At 51.8% G+C, this 12,038-nt stretch overlaps 2 protein-coding genes across 8 annotated transcripts in view; both read left to right on the top strand.

Annotated features, from left to right (window-relative positions):
• Positions 1-479: 479 nt before the first annotated feature.
• BORCS7 (BLOC-1 related complex subunit 7) lies at positions 480-8,642 on the top strand. 4 transcript variants are annotated; one of them, XR_012905737.2, is made up of 6 exons: positions 484-686; positions 1,712-1,774; positions 4,260-4,303; positions 5,409-5,429; positions 7,472-7,577; positions 8,047-8,187. XR_012905737.2 is itself a non-coding variant. In XM_089780227.1 (5 exons), exons 1-5 carry the CDS (start codon positions 537-539, stop codon positions 8,177-8,179), a joined length of 411 nt encoding a protein of 136 aa, XP_089636353.1. In that variant the 5' UTR covers positions 481-536; the 3' UTR covers positions 8,180-8,642. The 4 variants fall into 4 exon arrangements, 3 of the variants coding, with proteins under 3 accessions (XP_089636354.1, XP_089636353.1, XP_075791678.1); XM_089780227.1 differs by lacking the exon at positions 7,472-7,577 and having other exon boundaries at positions 481-686; positions 8,047-8,642; XM_075935563.2 differs by having other exon boundaries at positions 486-686; positions 7,472-8,642.
• A 3,014-nt stretch (positions 8,643-11,656) lies between these two features.
• AS3MT (arsenite methyltransferase) overlaps positions 11,657-12,038 on the top strand; it is a 42,492-nt gene continuing 42,110 nt past the window's right edge. For all 4 annotated transcript variants that reach the window (XR_012905734.2, XR_012905733.2, XR_012905735.2 and 1 more), the window contains exon 1: positions 11,657-11,770. Coding sequence is in view for 1 of the 4 variants with exons in the window: in XM_075935555.2 (XP_075791670.2) it covers position 11,770 (1 nt within the window). In the remaining 3 variants the exon portion in view is untranslated. The remainder of the gene's footprint in view (positions 11,771-12,038) is intronic.

Genomic DNA, 12,038 nt, shown 5'->3' with positions numbered 1-12,038 from the left:
AAGAGCAACAAGAATGATTAAAGGTCTAGAGAACATGACCTATGAAGCCAGGCTTCATGAACTGGGCTTGTTTAGTTTGGAGAAAAAGAAGATTAAGGGGGGACATGAGAGCGGTTTTCAAATATCTAAAAGGGTGTCACAAGGAGGAAGGAGAAAGTTTGTTCCTCTTGGTGCACTGCCCTCCTTGCGCCACGCCGCTCTTCCTGAAAATAACTTGGGTTTCCCCCTTTTTTTTTTCTCATCAGAATTTTTTCCCTGGTGTTTTTTTTTTTTTTTTTTGGGAGGGGGGGTATTTTTGGTTAAACCATCTGGCACCCCTACTGCAGCGCACCACGTGGGGGGGGGGGGAGACCCGGCATGTCTGTAAGGGCCGGGATCCGAGCAGGGACCGCGCATCCCTACGCACGCTGCCACCCACCCTGGCCCATGGCCAGCCAGGACACGCCGGCTTCGCCTTCCCCTCTAGTCTGTCCGCTCTCGCGCGCCGTCGCCCGGCTGTGAGGGGGCGGGGCGTAGGCGGCGGCGGCAGCCCCAAGATGGCGGCGGCTCCGGCGGGGGGCGCGGCCGATAGCCAGGCGCGGTTCGGCCGCTCGGTGAAGGGGCTGCTGATCGAGAAGGTGACCGGCTGCGGCACCGACGTGATCGCCCTCACCAAGCAGGTGCTCAAAGGCTCCCGGAGCTCCGAGGTGAGGGCCCGCCGCCGGGACTACGACGCCCAGCATGCAGCGCGGCGGCCGCGGGGGATGCTGGGAAGTGTAGTCCGGCTGGGGCGTGGAGGCGGACTAGGGGAGCTGTCAGAATGCACGTGGCCGCCTTTGTGCTGCCCACGTGACAGCCCCCCCCTCTTAGCCAGGCTTGTTTGGAGCAGTGCATGCTGGGAGCTCAGCTCCAGTCTCCCCAGCTTATTTCCCTGGCTGGGGTGGGCTCTTCCCCACGTGCCCCTGCAGAATTGGGGCCCAGTGGGAGCCCCTCTTGCCAGCTGCACCCATCACTGGGGCACCCCAGGGCCTGCCCCAGCTCCCATCAGAGGGATGGAGCATGGCTAACCCCCCCCCCCCAAACATCCCTGGGGGCCTGGGTTCATACAGCTCCTGCTGGCCCTGACCTGGAGCCTTCGGCCCCGGGAGCTGTTACAGTGTCCCGCTTGGCCAGGGCATCGTCCGCTGTGCGGGCCTGCAGCAATGGGGCTGAATGAGAGCCTGAGGCGGGCGGGGGCGCTGGCTCCGAATGCATTACCTGGCAGCTGTAGCCCCAGGAAAGCCATCCAGGGAGCCAGCTCTCCACAGCTGGCCAGTGTTTGGTGGCTTTGCTGTATGGGAGGTCTGGAGCCTGGCCTTCCTCCAGTCTGTGAGTGAGGGAGTGGAAAAGGTTTCTGCATCCTGAGATGGCAGATTCCCATGTCCAGCATAGCCCCTATTTCGTAAAACCGGCTTGTACTGCTGAGCCATTCCCGCGTGCGTTGGCTGCTGCGTTTGCCTACTCCATCCCTGCTGACACCATCTCTCATATTGTTACCTCTTTCATGAAAGATGCTGCAGGAAGCCTAGATTTTTGCTAGTCTATGTCAGCCAAGGAATGTTCAATCCAAAGAAACCTAATGAAATGAATTGTCAATTACATCTGTCCGGTCCGCAGATCTGTTGAGTGGCAGCCGTGAGAAATACCCGGTGGCCTGGGATTTTTGACTGCCATTTGCCTGTCTGTTTTTCAGCTCTTGGGTCATGCTGCTAGGAACATGGTGATGCAAGAAGATGCCATCCTGCACTCGGAAGATGTAAGGAACCTTTATCTGCTGAAGCACTGGCATTTCTGATGAATAGGCAATGCCAGATTTTGGTATGGAGTGTGGGGCTGCAAGGCAGTGAATCCTATGGCAGCGTACAGAAGGGGAATCTTGTGGCATAAGTACAGGGTTAGAATCATAAGAACGTCCATATTGGGTCAGACCTCCTGTCTTCCAACAGTGGCCAATGCCAAGTACATCAGAGGTAGGGATGTTGCATATCGGTTAATTGAATAGTCGATTAACCACATGAATTCTTATTGGTTACTCGACTATTTGAGCATGGGGTGCCAGGTGGGAGCTGGTCTGCGAGCAGAGCCAGTTTAAAAACCAGCTCCCCTTGCAGACTGGCTGTCACCCCACGCTGTTGCCTCTGATACGAAGTCGTCAGTGAAGGTAGCAGCACCCCTTGTCTGAGGAGGTGGTCCTGGATCCAGCATGAGCTGTAACTAAGCCAGGCTGCCTGCCCATCTGGCTCCTTATACGTGTTAAATGCAGAGACTCAGCGGGAGGCTGTCCTGGACCTGACGCAAGACAGAACTGAGCCAGCCTGCTAAAAAAATTTGCTGGCAAGGTTTGGTGGGGGTTGGGAAATGTGTGAGGTCTATAGCATTTACCTATAAGCTTTTGCTTATTGGTGAATTGACTAGACTGTTACAGGCAGTCCCCGGGTTACATACAAGATAGGGACTGTAGGTTTGTTCTTAAGTTGAATTTGTATGTAAGTTGGAACTGGTACATATTGTAGGGGAAACTCTAGCCAAACATTGCTCCAGAGCTCAGTTTTATTCTCCCACACCTCACTTCCCTCAGTCCTTTATTCTCAAGCTGAGGTGTCTGCTGAGAAAAGCCGCTCCGCGTCTCCCTGGTCTGCTGGGGGGGCCGCTAGCTTCGCGTCTCCCTGGTCTGCTGGGGGGGCCGCTAGCTTCGCGTCTCCCTGGTCTGCTGGGGGGAAGCAGCTAGTGCGGGGTTGCCTCACCCCGTTTGTAAGTAGGGATCCTATGTAAGTCGGATCCATGTAACCCGGGGACTGCCTGTACATCCCTAATCAGAGGGAATGAATAGCACAGGTAGTCATTAAGTAATCCATCCTTTGTTGCCTATTCCCAGCTTCTGGCAAACAGAGGCAGAGAGCCTGATTTTGGAGATCTGGACTCTGTTTCTGGCTTTGCTGGAGATTTTCAGTATGAATCTGGGCATGTCACTTATGGCCAAATTTCAGGAGGTGCTAGACACACACAGCTCCCATTGAAGGGGGTGAAAACAGCGTCATTAATCTTTTCATACCTCAGTTTCCCTGTCTGTAAAATTAAGACAGTGCCCCATGATCTCTGAGGGTGCTGTTAAGCACTCCGAGGTCCTAGCATGGATGGTGCAATAGAAGTTCAGGTTATAACTGCTAGAGCTAGGGATTCTTCTCCAAGCCTCCCAGCTAGGACTTCTTGACATTCAAAGGCAAAGCTGTGGAGTTCTCCTCAAGCTCACCACTCCAGAATCCTTCCTAATAGACACAGTTAGCTGGCGCTCAGGAGTAGGAGTAGTAATAGTCATTGTGCTGCACCATGTCTGTGTCGAACTGTTCCATTACTGAAGGGCTTCAAAATCTTGTTGTTGCTGTTGTACTGTTTGTAGCTTACCCTCAGCACACGTGTATTTCAGCTCCTGTTGGTCAACAGTTTGTAATGCTTCTTGGCTCTGATGGAGGAGCCAAGTCCTGATTTGCTAGATCAGGTAGAAAAAACCCCATAGCAGTTTTTCTCGGGGAGAATATTTGCTTTCAGGGGAGGCAGCTCCAATTAGTCTTGTTCCAGAATCCGTGAGCGTGTCCTTGCAAGGTCCAAATGACCAGGCAAGGAATAGTGGCCAGAAGCTAATGCAGGAGATATTTTGAACAACACGAGCGTCTGGGCAGTGGAGTAGACTTGCAAGGGCGCTGGTCAAGGAACTGGCACTGCAGAGACCTGAGAGCAGGTGGGATACAGTGTTACTGAGCGTGATTTAGTGTTTAACAGGTTGGCACGCGAGGGGTCAGACCGATGAGCCAAATCCGAGTTCAAGGCGCATTTCTTTGACCTTGCTTCCTCTAACGTAAACGTGTCGGTGTCTGAGTTTCTTAAAATCCTACCAAAGTACAACCTATCTCTGCATCCCGTGACGAGAAGGAGAGAACCAGCGACACGTGACTGATGGTTCTTGGTGCTGAATGCACCAATGGAAAGTGCTCAGGTGACGAGCCTGAAAAGAATTGACTCGAAACGGTCTTTTCTGGGCGATTTGTGCTAGTCGCTGGAGAGCTTCCCAGCGTGTTTCAGGGTGAGCGCGATGAACTGGGTGGCCTGTGAACCCCTTTGGATTGCGAGGAGGGAGAGCTGCTGCAGGATGAGCAGAACTGTAACATTCTAGACCGGCTCGTGCTAATTCTGCCGAGATGCTCAGGGCAGAGATGGTCAGTAATTCCCTGTTTTGTGCTTTGCAGAGCCTAAGGAAGATGGCTATAATTACCACTCATCTCCAGTACCAGTAAGTAGGGGGTATTGGGGGCTCTGGATTTTGGGTGGGTTGAATTCCTAGAAACCCCTTAAAGGCCCCACATTGGGGGGGGGGGGCTGTGTACGGAGCCTGGTCTCTGCACAGGCCAAAATGTGGCATCCCAGCACGATGGATGGGTCATATCCCTCACTCCACTGGGGCTGAGCTGGCCTCAGCAGGGAATCCTCGAGCGCCAGCTCATCATGCTGGCCTGTCGTGTGTTCAAGGGACACTGTGCAGATAACGTAGACATCCTGTTCTATGTTAAATGTTGATGAGCTGTTGTCCCATGGACTAGTCACATGAGAGAGACGCATACAGCAAAAAAAGTCTCCATCTTCAGTGGGATCCTTTCCAGCTCTAGGCTACCCGTTTGGACTCTAAGATGCCAGTCACATGTGTTCATTATCATGCGGTGGCTGTTTGGTGGGGGTGAGACATGAGTTACTGAATCTCTGTCAGGTTCCAAGTGGGTGAGGGTGTCTGCCTCCTCCCCTCCACCCCGCGTCCGTATGCACCTCGATTAGCAGTCAGCTGAGACAGGACTCCCCTTGCGCTTGATGAGGTCGTCCCCCGATCAGCATGGAGACACGGTGCCAGCTCACTGTGGGGGCAGCTTGCCCTGATGCCCTAATACAGGGGTGGCCAACCCATTTAACAAAGAGAGCCAAAACAGCAGCAGAAAAAATGCAAAGAGTTTCACTAGTATTGTCGAGCAAAAAAAAAAATTTTTTTAAAGGAGGCTGCCCCTTTAAGACGGCTGCCATCTTGGGCACCATTTTTAAAACCCTGTAGCTCCTACCCGGTAAGCACAGGGTGGTCGGCGGGGGGGGGGGGGAAGGGGCAGCTTCGTGAGCCGCACTTTTGGGGGGCAAGAGCCTCATGCGGCTGGCGAGCTGCAGGTTGGCCATGGCTGCCCTAATTAATCTGTTAGTCCCTGAGGCACTCTGGACTCCTCATTGTTTCTGCTTTAAAGACAAACTGATGGTTTCCGCTTTGGGAGCTGTCAATCAAATCCCTTTTGCCAGCATGAAAGTAGCTTTGCTGCTGTTTTTTCCAACCATCCTTTTTCTCTTTTTCTTCTTTCCTCGTCTAGACAAGAAGCTATTCAGAAGAAGTGAGTATAGCCTGGTGTATTGGCCAGTCTGTTACATTTACCCCTCGCTTGCTAAGCCTCAGTAGACACTCCAGGCTGATTGCCTCTCACCGTTTATATGACACCTGGCTGGGTTTTCTCCTGGGAGCAAGTAAATCTGCAGTGGCAGGAAGGCAGCATGTCCTAGCAATGGCGCAATGTTTTCTCTCCTCCAGAGGAAGTTGAGTGCAGCTTCAAGGAAGGGGACATCCGCTCATAAGCTTAGCAGGGTCACTCCAGGTTATTGGTTGGATAAGGAATCTCCAAAGAAACTCAGGGTGCTGCATGGCGTAGTGTTGATGGCTCAGTAGAGGGCGATCTTTCTGCTCTCGGGGATGCTGTCCTGCTAGTGGGGGCGAGGGTTGGATAAGAGAGAACACCAAAGCATTTGATTGCTCATGATCGCTGACAATTCCATTGTGCTTTTTGCAAGAGTCTAGTGGCCTGGGCAAGTTCCCATCTCAAGCGCCGATCGCCAGGGTATCTTAGCAGCAGTGCAAAGTGAGGAAGGTGAGGAAACGCAAGGGATACGTTGACATTTGAAATGGAAACGTCCTTTGGGATTTGAATAGTTTCATTGTACGAATGAAAAAAATCCCCAAACCCTGAAATGCTGAACAAATGTTTTAAAATCTCTTGTGAAGAAATGTAAATTGCCACCTTGTCATTTGGCTTGTGACGTCCTTGGTGCTCCTTCCAGATGAAATGCATTTGGCTTCCTAAGCCAGATCTGCATTGCTCTTTGTTCTGTGCTTGGGGTCCCGTTTAGCCCTAGCATAAGCGAATGGAGCCCTTATATCCTCCTGGGTGCATTATGCCCACTTGTATCAGGGTCCAGTTTAGTCCCACCCCCGTCTAACATTCAGCCTCTCAGCGGGGTGCAAGCAGAATATGCAGATCACTTGGGATCTTTGAATGGCGCCGCGCTCGCCAGACGATTTCCAATCTGGGATGGCTTCTGAGGAAAAGGAAACTTTGCTCGGGGTTTGTAGGTGGGCGGAGTTCGTTTAGCTTTGGCCAGCCACGTGCTTCTCCAACAACTTGCCTATGCGACAGCATGCAACACGGGTTGGATGATGCAAAGCTTCTAAGGCTAGAAGGGATCAATTTGATCATCTAGTTTGACCTTCTGTATAACACAGGCCACAGAACTCCCCCAAGGTAATGCCTAGAGCAGAGCCTTTAGAGAAACGTCCCATCTTGATTTAAAAGCTATCAGTGATGACGAATCCACCAGGATCCTTGGGAAATTGTTCCAATTACCCTCCCTGTTAAAAATGTATCCCTTATTTCCGGTCTGGATTGCTTTAGCTTCATGGACTCATAGAATGCTAGAACTGGCAGGGACCTCGAGAGATCATGAAGTCCTGTCCCTTGCCCTCACGGCAGGACCAAGCACCATGTACACCATCCCTGAGAGGTGTCTGTCCAACCTGCTCTTAAATATCTCCAGAGATGGAGATTCCACAACCTCCCTAGGCAATTTATTCCAGGGTTTAACCACCCTGACAGGCAGGAAGTTTTTCCTAATGTCCAACCTAAACCTCCCTTGCTGCAGTTTAAGCCCATTGCTTCTTGTCCTAACATCAGAGGCCAAGGAGAACAATTTCCTCCCCCTCCTCCCTGTGACACCCTTTTAGATACTTGAAACCCGCTATCATGTCCCCTCTCAGTCTTTTCCTTTCCAAACTAAACAAACCCAATTCTTTCAGTCTTCCCTCATAGCTTTGCTAGACTGAAGGGCCCAGTTATATAACAGTTCCCTGTGTGGATACTGATCGACTGTGATCGATCAGCACTTGCCTGTCCCCTTGGTAAGCTGCAGAGATTGAGCTCTTTGAGACTGTAACGAGAAGGCAAGTTTGCTAACCCTCTAGCCATTAGCGTGGCTGCTGTCTGATTCACCAAGTGTTTTCCCCTCCTAACTTCTCTGTTCCCTCACCCACATGTGGCTCTGACCATCGGAGCTCCCAGTTTTGGGGTGCTGATGTGAGTTTGAGCACTTCCTTCTGTCTGGTCCCCAGCGTCCAGCAGTCGTCCAATCTGCGGGACCAGCTGAGTCACCTTCTGAAATGAAGCGGGAGAACTGCGGTGCCCAGCGCACCTCGCCGGAGCTGATGGGACGGGACCGTATGTGGCACTGCAGAGACTTCCTGCTTCAGCAGTGACGTGGCAAAGCTGCGCTGTGCGGAGAGCCAGTTGTGAAAACGCTGGAGATTGTTGCTGCACGTGCAGGGCTGTGGGGAGGTGTGGGACAGCTCCCTTTTTATCACAGACCCTCCCTACACCAAAGACTTGAACACTTGCTTGCACTTAATTTAAAGCAGACTTCACAAAAACTGTCCGGTGACTAACGCTTTGCCGGTCCATTTTCTTTTCTGTGCAAAGTTCTATTTAACGAGCTGTTTCCTTCTTCCCATGGCATTCCACATGGTCAGCTAATGAATCAAAGGCAACGGGTGTTATTTCTATGTAGCCCAATGCCAAAACCACTTGACTAAAGTGCCATTCAAGCCTGCATGGTTTTCCTGGGCCCTTTGCCCTTGGGTACATTTTCCCCATCTATAACGTCTGCTAACTATGAACCTGCTCTTCACAGGGCTAACAGGAGCGGCGACGGAGAGGCGGTGCCCAACACCTTGCATTTTATGGTTCCAGCATTCCTCAGACAAGTTTACTTTGCTCACCCCAAAAGTATGACCAGCATTTTCACATCCACCTGCACATTTTGACATGTAAACAATCTCCCCAGCCCCGTTCCGAGAGAGCTGAGCAGTCACTGCTATCAGCCTGCTCAAGCACAGCATTTTTGGAAATCAGTTGCTTAACTATGGCTTTGGGTACCTCATTTGGGCCAGAATTGTAAACCCAGGCGTGTAGGTACATACATCATGTGATGACTTGCTGGGTCCTTTTCACCTGAGTGTCATGAATGTCATTCGATTGGTGCTGTTCCTTGTCATCTGTCCAATAGGATGTGTATTGAATGAGTGTCATTAGCACTATACTGTTCCGTGGTTGCTGTATATAATGTAAAGCAGGGGGTTGGAATGTTCCATCTCTTGCCAGTACATCTGCTGTCTCTTTTGGCCTTGAACTGCATTCCTCCTATTTCATTGCCGTTCTGCCTCTTGATTAAGCAGCCTTGGCTTCATTATGTAATTCTGCACAGAATCAGTAAACTATTCAGCTACACAGCTGTGAGGTACTAGTAGTGTGTGTAAAGGATGCCATCAATGGACCTGCTTCAATGTAAGTCAGCGGCAAAGCTGCCATTGACTTTAATTTGAGCCCCAGACGAACGTGCTGTAGTGTGGTTGCTGGGTTTTTTTGGGTTTTTTTGTAAATTGCCTCTCTACGTCCCTAATAACCTCTCCACTTCCTCATAGGAGAAGCCCTTTATTCACCAAGTTTGCTTTTCATCACTTTTTAAAATTGCATGCAGCTTGATCAGTGAGATTAGATGACATCTTTCTAGAGGATGTTTCTATAGAGAGAGACAAGGTGGGTGAGGTAATATCTTTTATTGGACCAATTTCTGTGAGCAAAAGGGGAAAAAAACTTTTGTGTTTACACAGATGGGGTGCTGTGGATTTGTATAGTGGGGTGGTGAGAGCCAGCGACCCAAACTGAACCCTGTATGGAATGGAAACCATTTCAAGCTTCCCGCACACCTACTTCCAGCACCTGGGTATACAGAGCTTTCCTTTAGGTCAGTTTCTAAAGTCAGTTTCACTTGTGAGTCACCCCCTGTTAGGTTTAGCTTTCCACCTGGTACTGGTACCTGTGCTGGTTTGATTTTTTTTTTTTTAACTCTCTGAGAAGATTTATATTTCTGTTTAGCTATTTAAAACTCCTTACTCTTTTAAACCCAAAGCCTAGAATGAGGGTGGAATACAGAACAGTGCTATCGCTGGCTGCTGAGCAGGATTGGCAGATCCAACAGCCCAAATAGGTTAACAGTGCTACAGCCTGTATTCAGCTGATCCCTCCGCCCATGGTGCATTTGGTTAATTGGTAAGAAAAGCCCAGAAAGGAACCTGAAAACAGCTGCTTTTCATGCCACACCAAATTCAGTTGCACCAGCCGTTGTAGTCTGATTTGCTCCAGAGTATCCCCTTGCATGATATCGAGTGAAACACACTTCACCAGTGGAACCAACTCACTGGCTGCTCAGTGATCCTGTGCAGGATGCTTACATAGTCACAAGAGCTTATTAACCTTCCCTGGGGCCTCTGATGTGCCAGAGCTCATTCGGCACACCAGTTAAACCCCCAGTGGCCTAACTGGGAACTGTGCATGCAGATCCGAGAGCAGGATTTAGATCCAAGTTCCTAGAAGGACTGACATCCGTGTGTCTGTTTTTCAGTCCATCTTGACTCATACTAAAACTGCAACAGCTGCTGCCCTGAAATTCCAGACTGAGGCAGGCTTGTTATTGATGGGGGAGGTCATAGGCCTTTTCTTTGCCAGTTTCCCTTTGCGGCGTTTCCCCCCATGTCACCCTGTAGCTCTGTCGTATCAAGATGACCATGTAGCAGTGCTTGCTTGGGTGGATCTGGACCATTCTATCTTCCATATGTGTGTGACAGTCCGGATCTAGACACCCCATGGGGAGAACAGAAAGCTTCTGCAAAACCGGTGCAGTTGTACTAAATAATCACACGCTGTATTATTGTACTATAAAAGTGTACCAGGGAAGGTCTTTTATGAAAACAGGTCAGCTGGACTCGATGGTCATTGTGAGATAGCTATGCAGATTGGTTATTAATTTATATATTTGTGTCTATGGAAAACAGCTTTTGGAGTCAAGAATCTCCTAAGCCAATTTACACAAAATGAAGGCCACGCCTATATTTAACAAACTTACAGAAGCGCAACTCCACCAGTACGGCTAGGCGGGTGCATAAGAGTGCTCGTGTAGCTGCATTATGTTAATGGGAAACAGCTCTCCCCATCCCCATAATAAAACCAGCTCAGTTTTGCTGACATGAGCGCTAATGTGGACATGGCTTGACTTCAGGTACTCTGAAAACAACTGGTGGATTCTTAAAGTAAATGGAAAGGCATTGAGATAGCCTGGCTAGAATGTCTTTCATTCTGGCAATGAGTCATGGTGCCAAGAGAGGCCAAAGAAAAAAGTGTGTGGGAGGGGGGGAGGAGAGGGCAGAGAGGGAGACTTGAAACTTGCTTCCAGAAACTGAGGGACAAGCTCTATATGCTGGCTCCCCTATATAGTTAGTGGGTATGCTGAGAAGCTTCAACGGCAATAGGTCACTTGAATGAGAAAAAGAATTTTATCCACAATGAAAGTGTAAAGTCTGAAGTTTCCTTGTCATGTTTATTTGCTGTGGAACTTGTACAGGTTTGCTTTGCTTCCTTTACTATTTCATCATTGAGGCTGTGGTTATTTTAGTAAATGAACTTTTCATTTCTATTTATCCCCAGGCTGGTCTTGATTTTGCAAGCTGTGTGGGGTGCATGCCAAAGGAAGCTGGTATCTAGGAGCTGATGTCCTATCTTGGAGGGGAGGGGGGGTGATGAACTAGAGGGGCAAAGTCTGAGGGTCTGTGAGTTAAGAACGGGGAAGGACAGATTTGGGGCGACCTGGCATTGGAAGGACGGTGGGTTTTACCCTACAAGGAGTATCTAGGCTGCTGGATGTGAGGGTGAGACCTGGTGCTTGTGGGCTGGCTACTGGGATCAGATCTAAGCCATGGCTGCCCAGCCTTAAGGCCCCCCAGGGTTGCAGGGCAGGTGCTGACTGAATCCTGGAGGTGTCTGGGGGATCTCGCAGATGTCACACCAGGCCGGTTGGCTCCGCAATGTCACCTCACCAGCCCCGTCCAATGGGCCAGGACTGGGCGCCCCCCAGACCCCCTCGCTGATGCTCCCATAGCCCCTGGGCTCCCAGCTGGCCGGGACCCTCCCCGCTGTGGGGGGGCAGGGCAGGCTGGCTGGGCTGCCCCTGGGGGCGGGGCAGGGGAAGGCAGCACAGAAGGGCCCTGGCCGAAGAGGGAGCCCAGTTGGCACCCAGGGGGCGGGGGAGGAGCCTGGGGTCCAAAGGGGCGGGGCTAGGGTGCACTGGGGCAGGCTCAGGTAGGGACGGGGTCAGAACGGGGCGGGGCTAGCATATAGGGGCGGGGTCAGAATGGGGCAGGGCGGGGGTGGAGCAGAGGGGCGGGGTCAGAATGGGGCGGGCGCTGGACGGGAGACGAGCGGGGTTTCCTGGCTCTGCCCCTTCGGGACCCGGAAGTCCCGCCCCTGAGCCGAGGGCGGGGGCAGAGTCCGCTCGGAGGCGCTTGCGTGCAGCGGCCCCAGCAGTACGGGGCGCGCGGTCTGGGGAGCTCGCGGGGGGCGGGGTCTCGCTGGGTGGGGGAGGGGCTTTCTGAGGGGAGGTCTCTAGCGGGAGGGGCCACTCTGGGCGTGGGGCGGGGCCTGGCGGGACAGGATGGGGGGGGTCTCTGGGCGTGGGGCGGGGCCTGGCGGGACAGGGCGGGGGGGGGGGTCTCTGGGCGTGGGGCGGGGCCTGGCGGGACAGGGCGGGGGGGGGGGTCTCTGGGCGTGGGGCGGGGCCTGGCGGGACAGGGC

This window comes from Pelodiscus sinensis, chromosome 8, assembly GCF_052426305.1.
Source record: "Pelodiscus sinensis isolate ZL-2025 chromosome 8, ASM5242630v1, whole genome shotgun sequence".
In the NCBI taxonomy this organism is placed as follows: Eukaryota; Metazoa; Chordata; order Testudines; family Trionychidae; genus Pelodiscus; species Pelodiscus sinensis.
The sequence above is the reverse complement of the archived record's forward strand: the minus strand, read 5'-3'. Positions and strand labels throughout refer to the sequence as shown.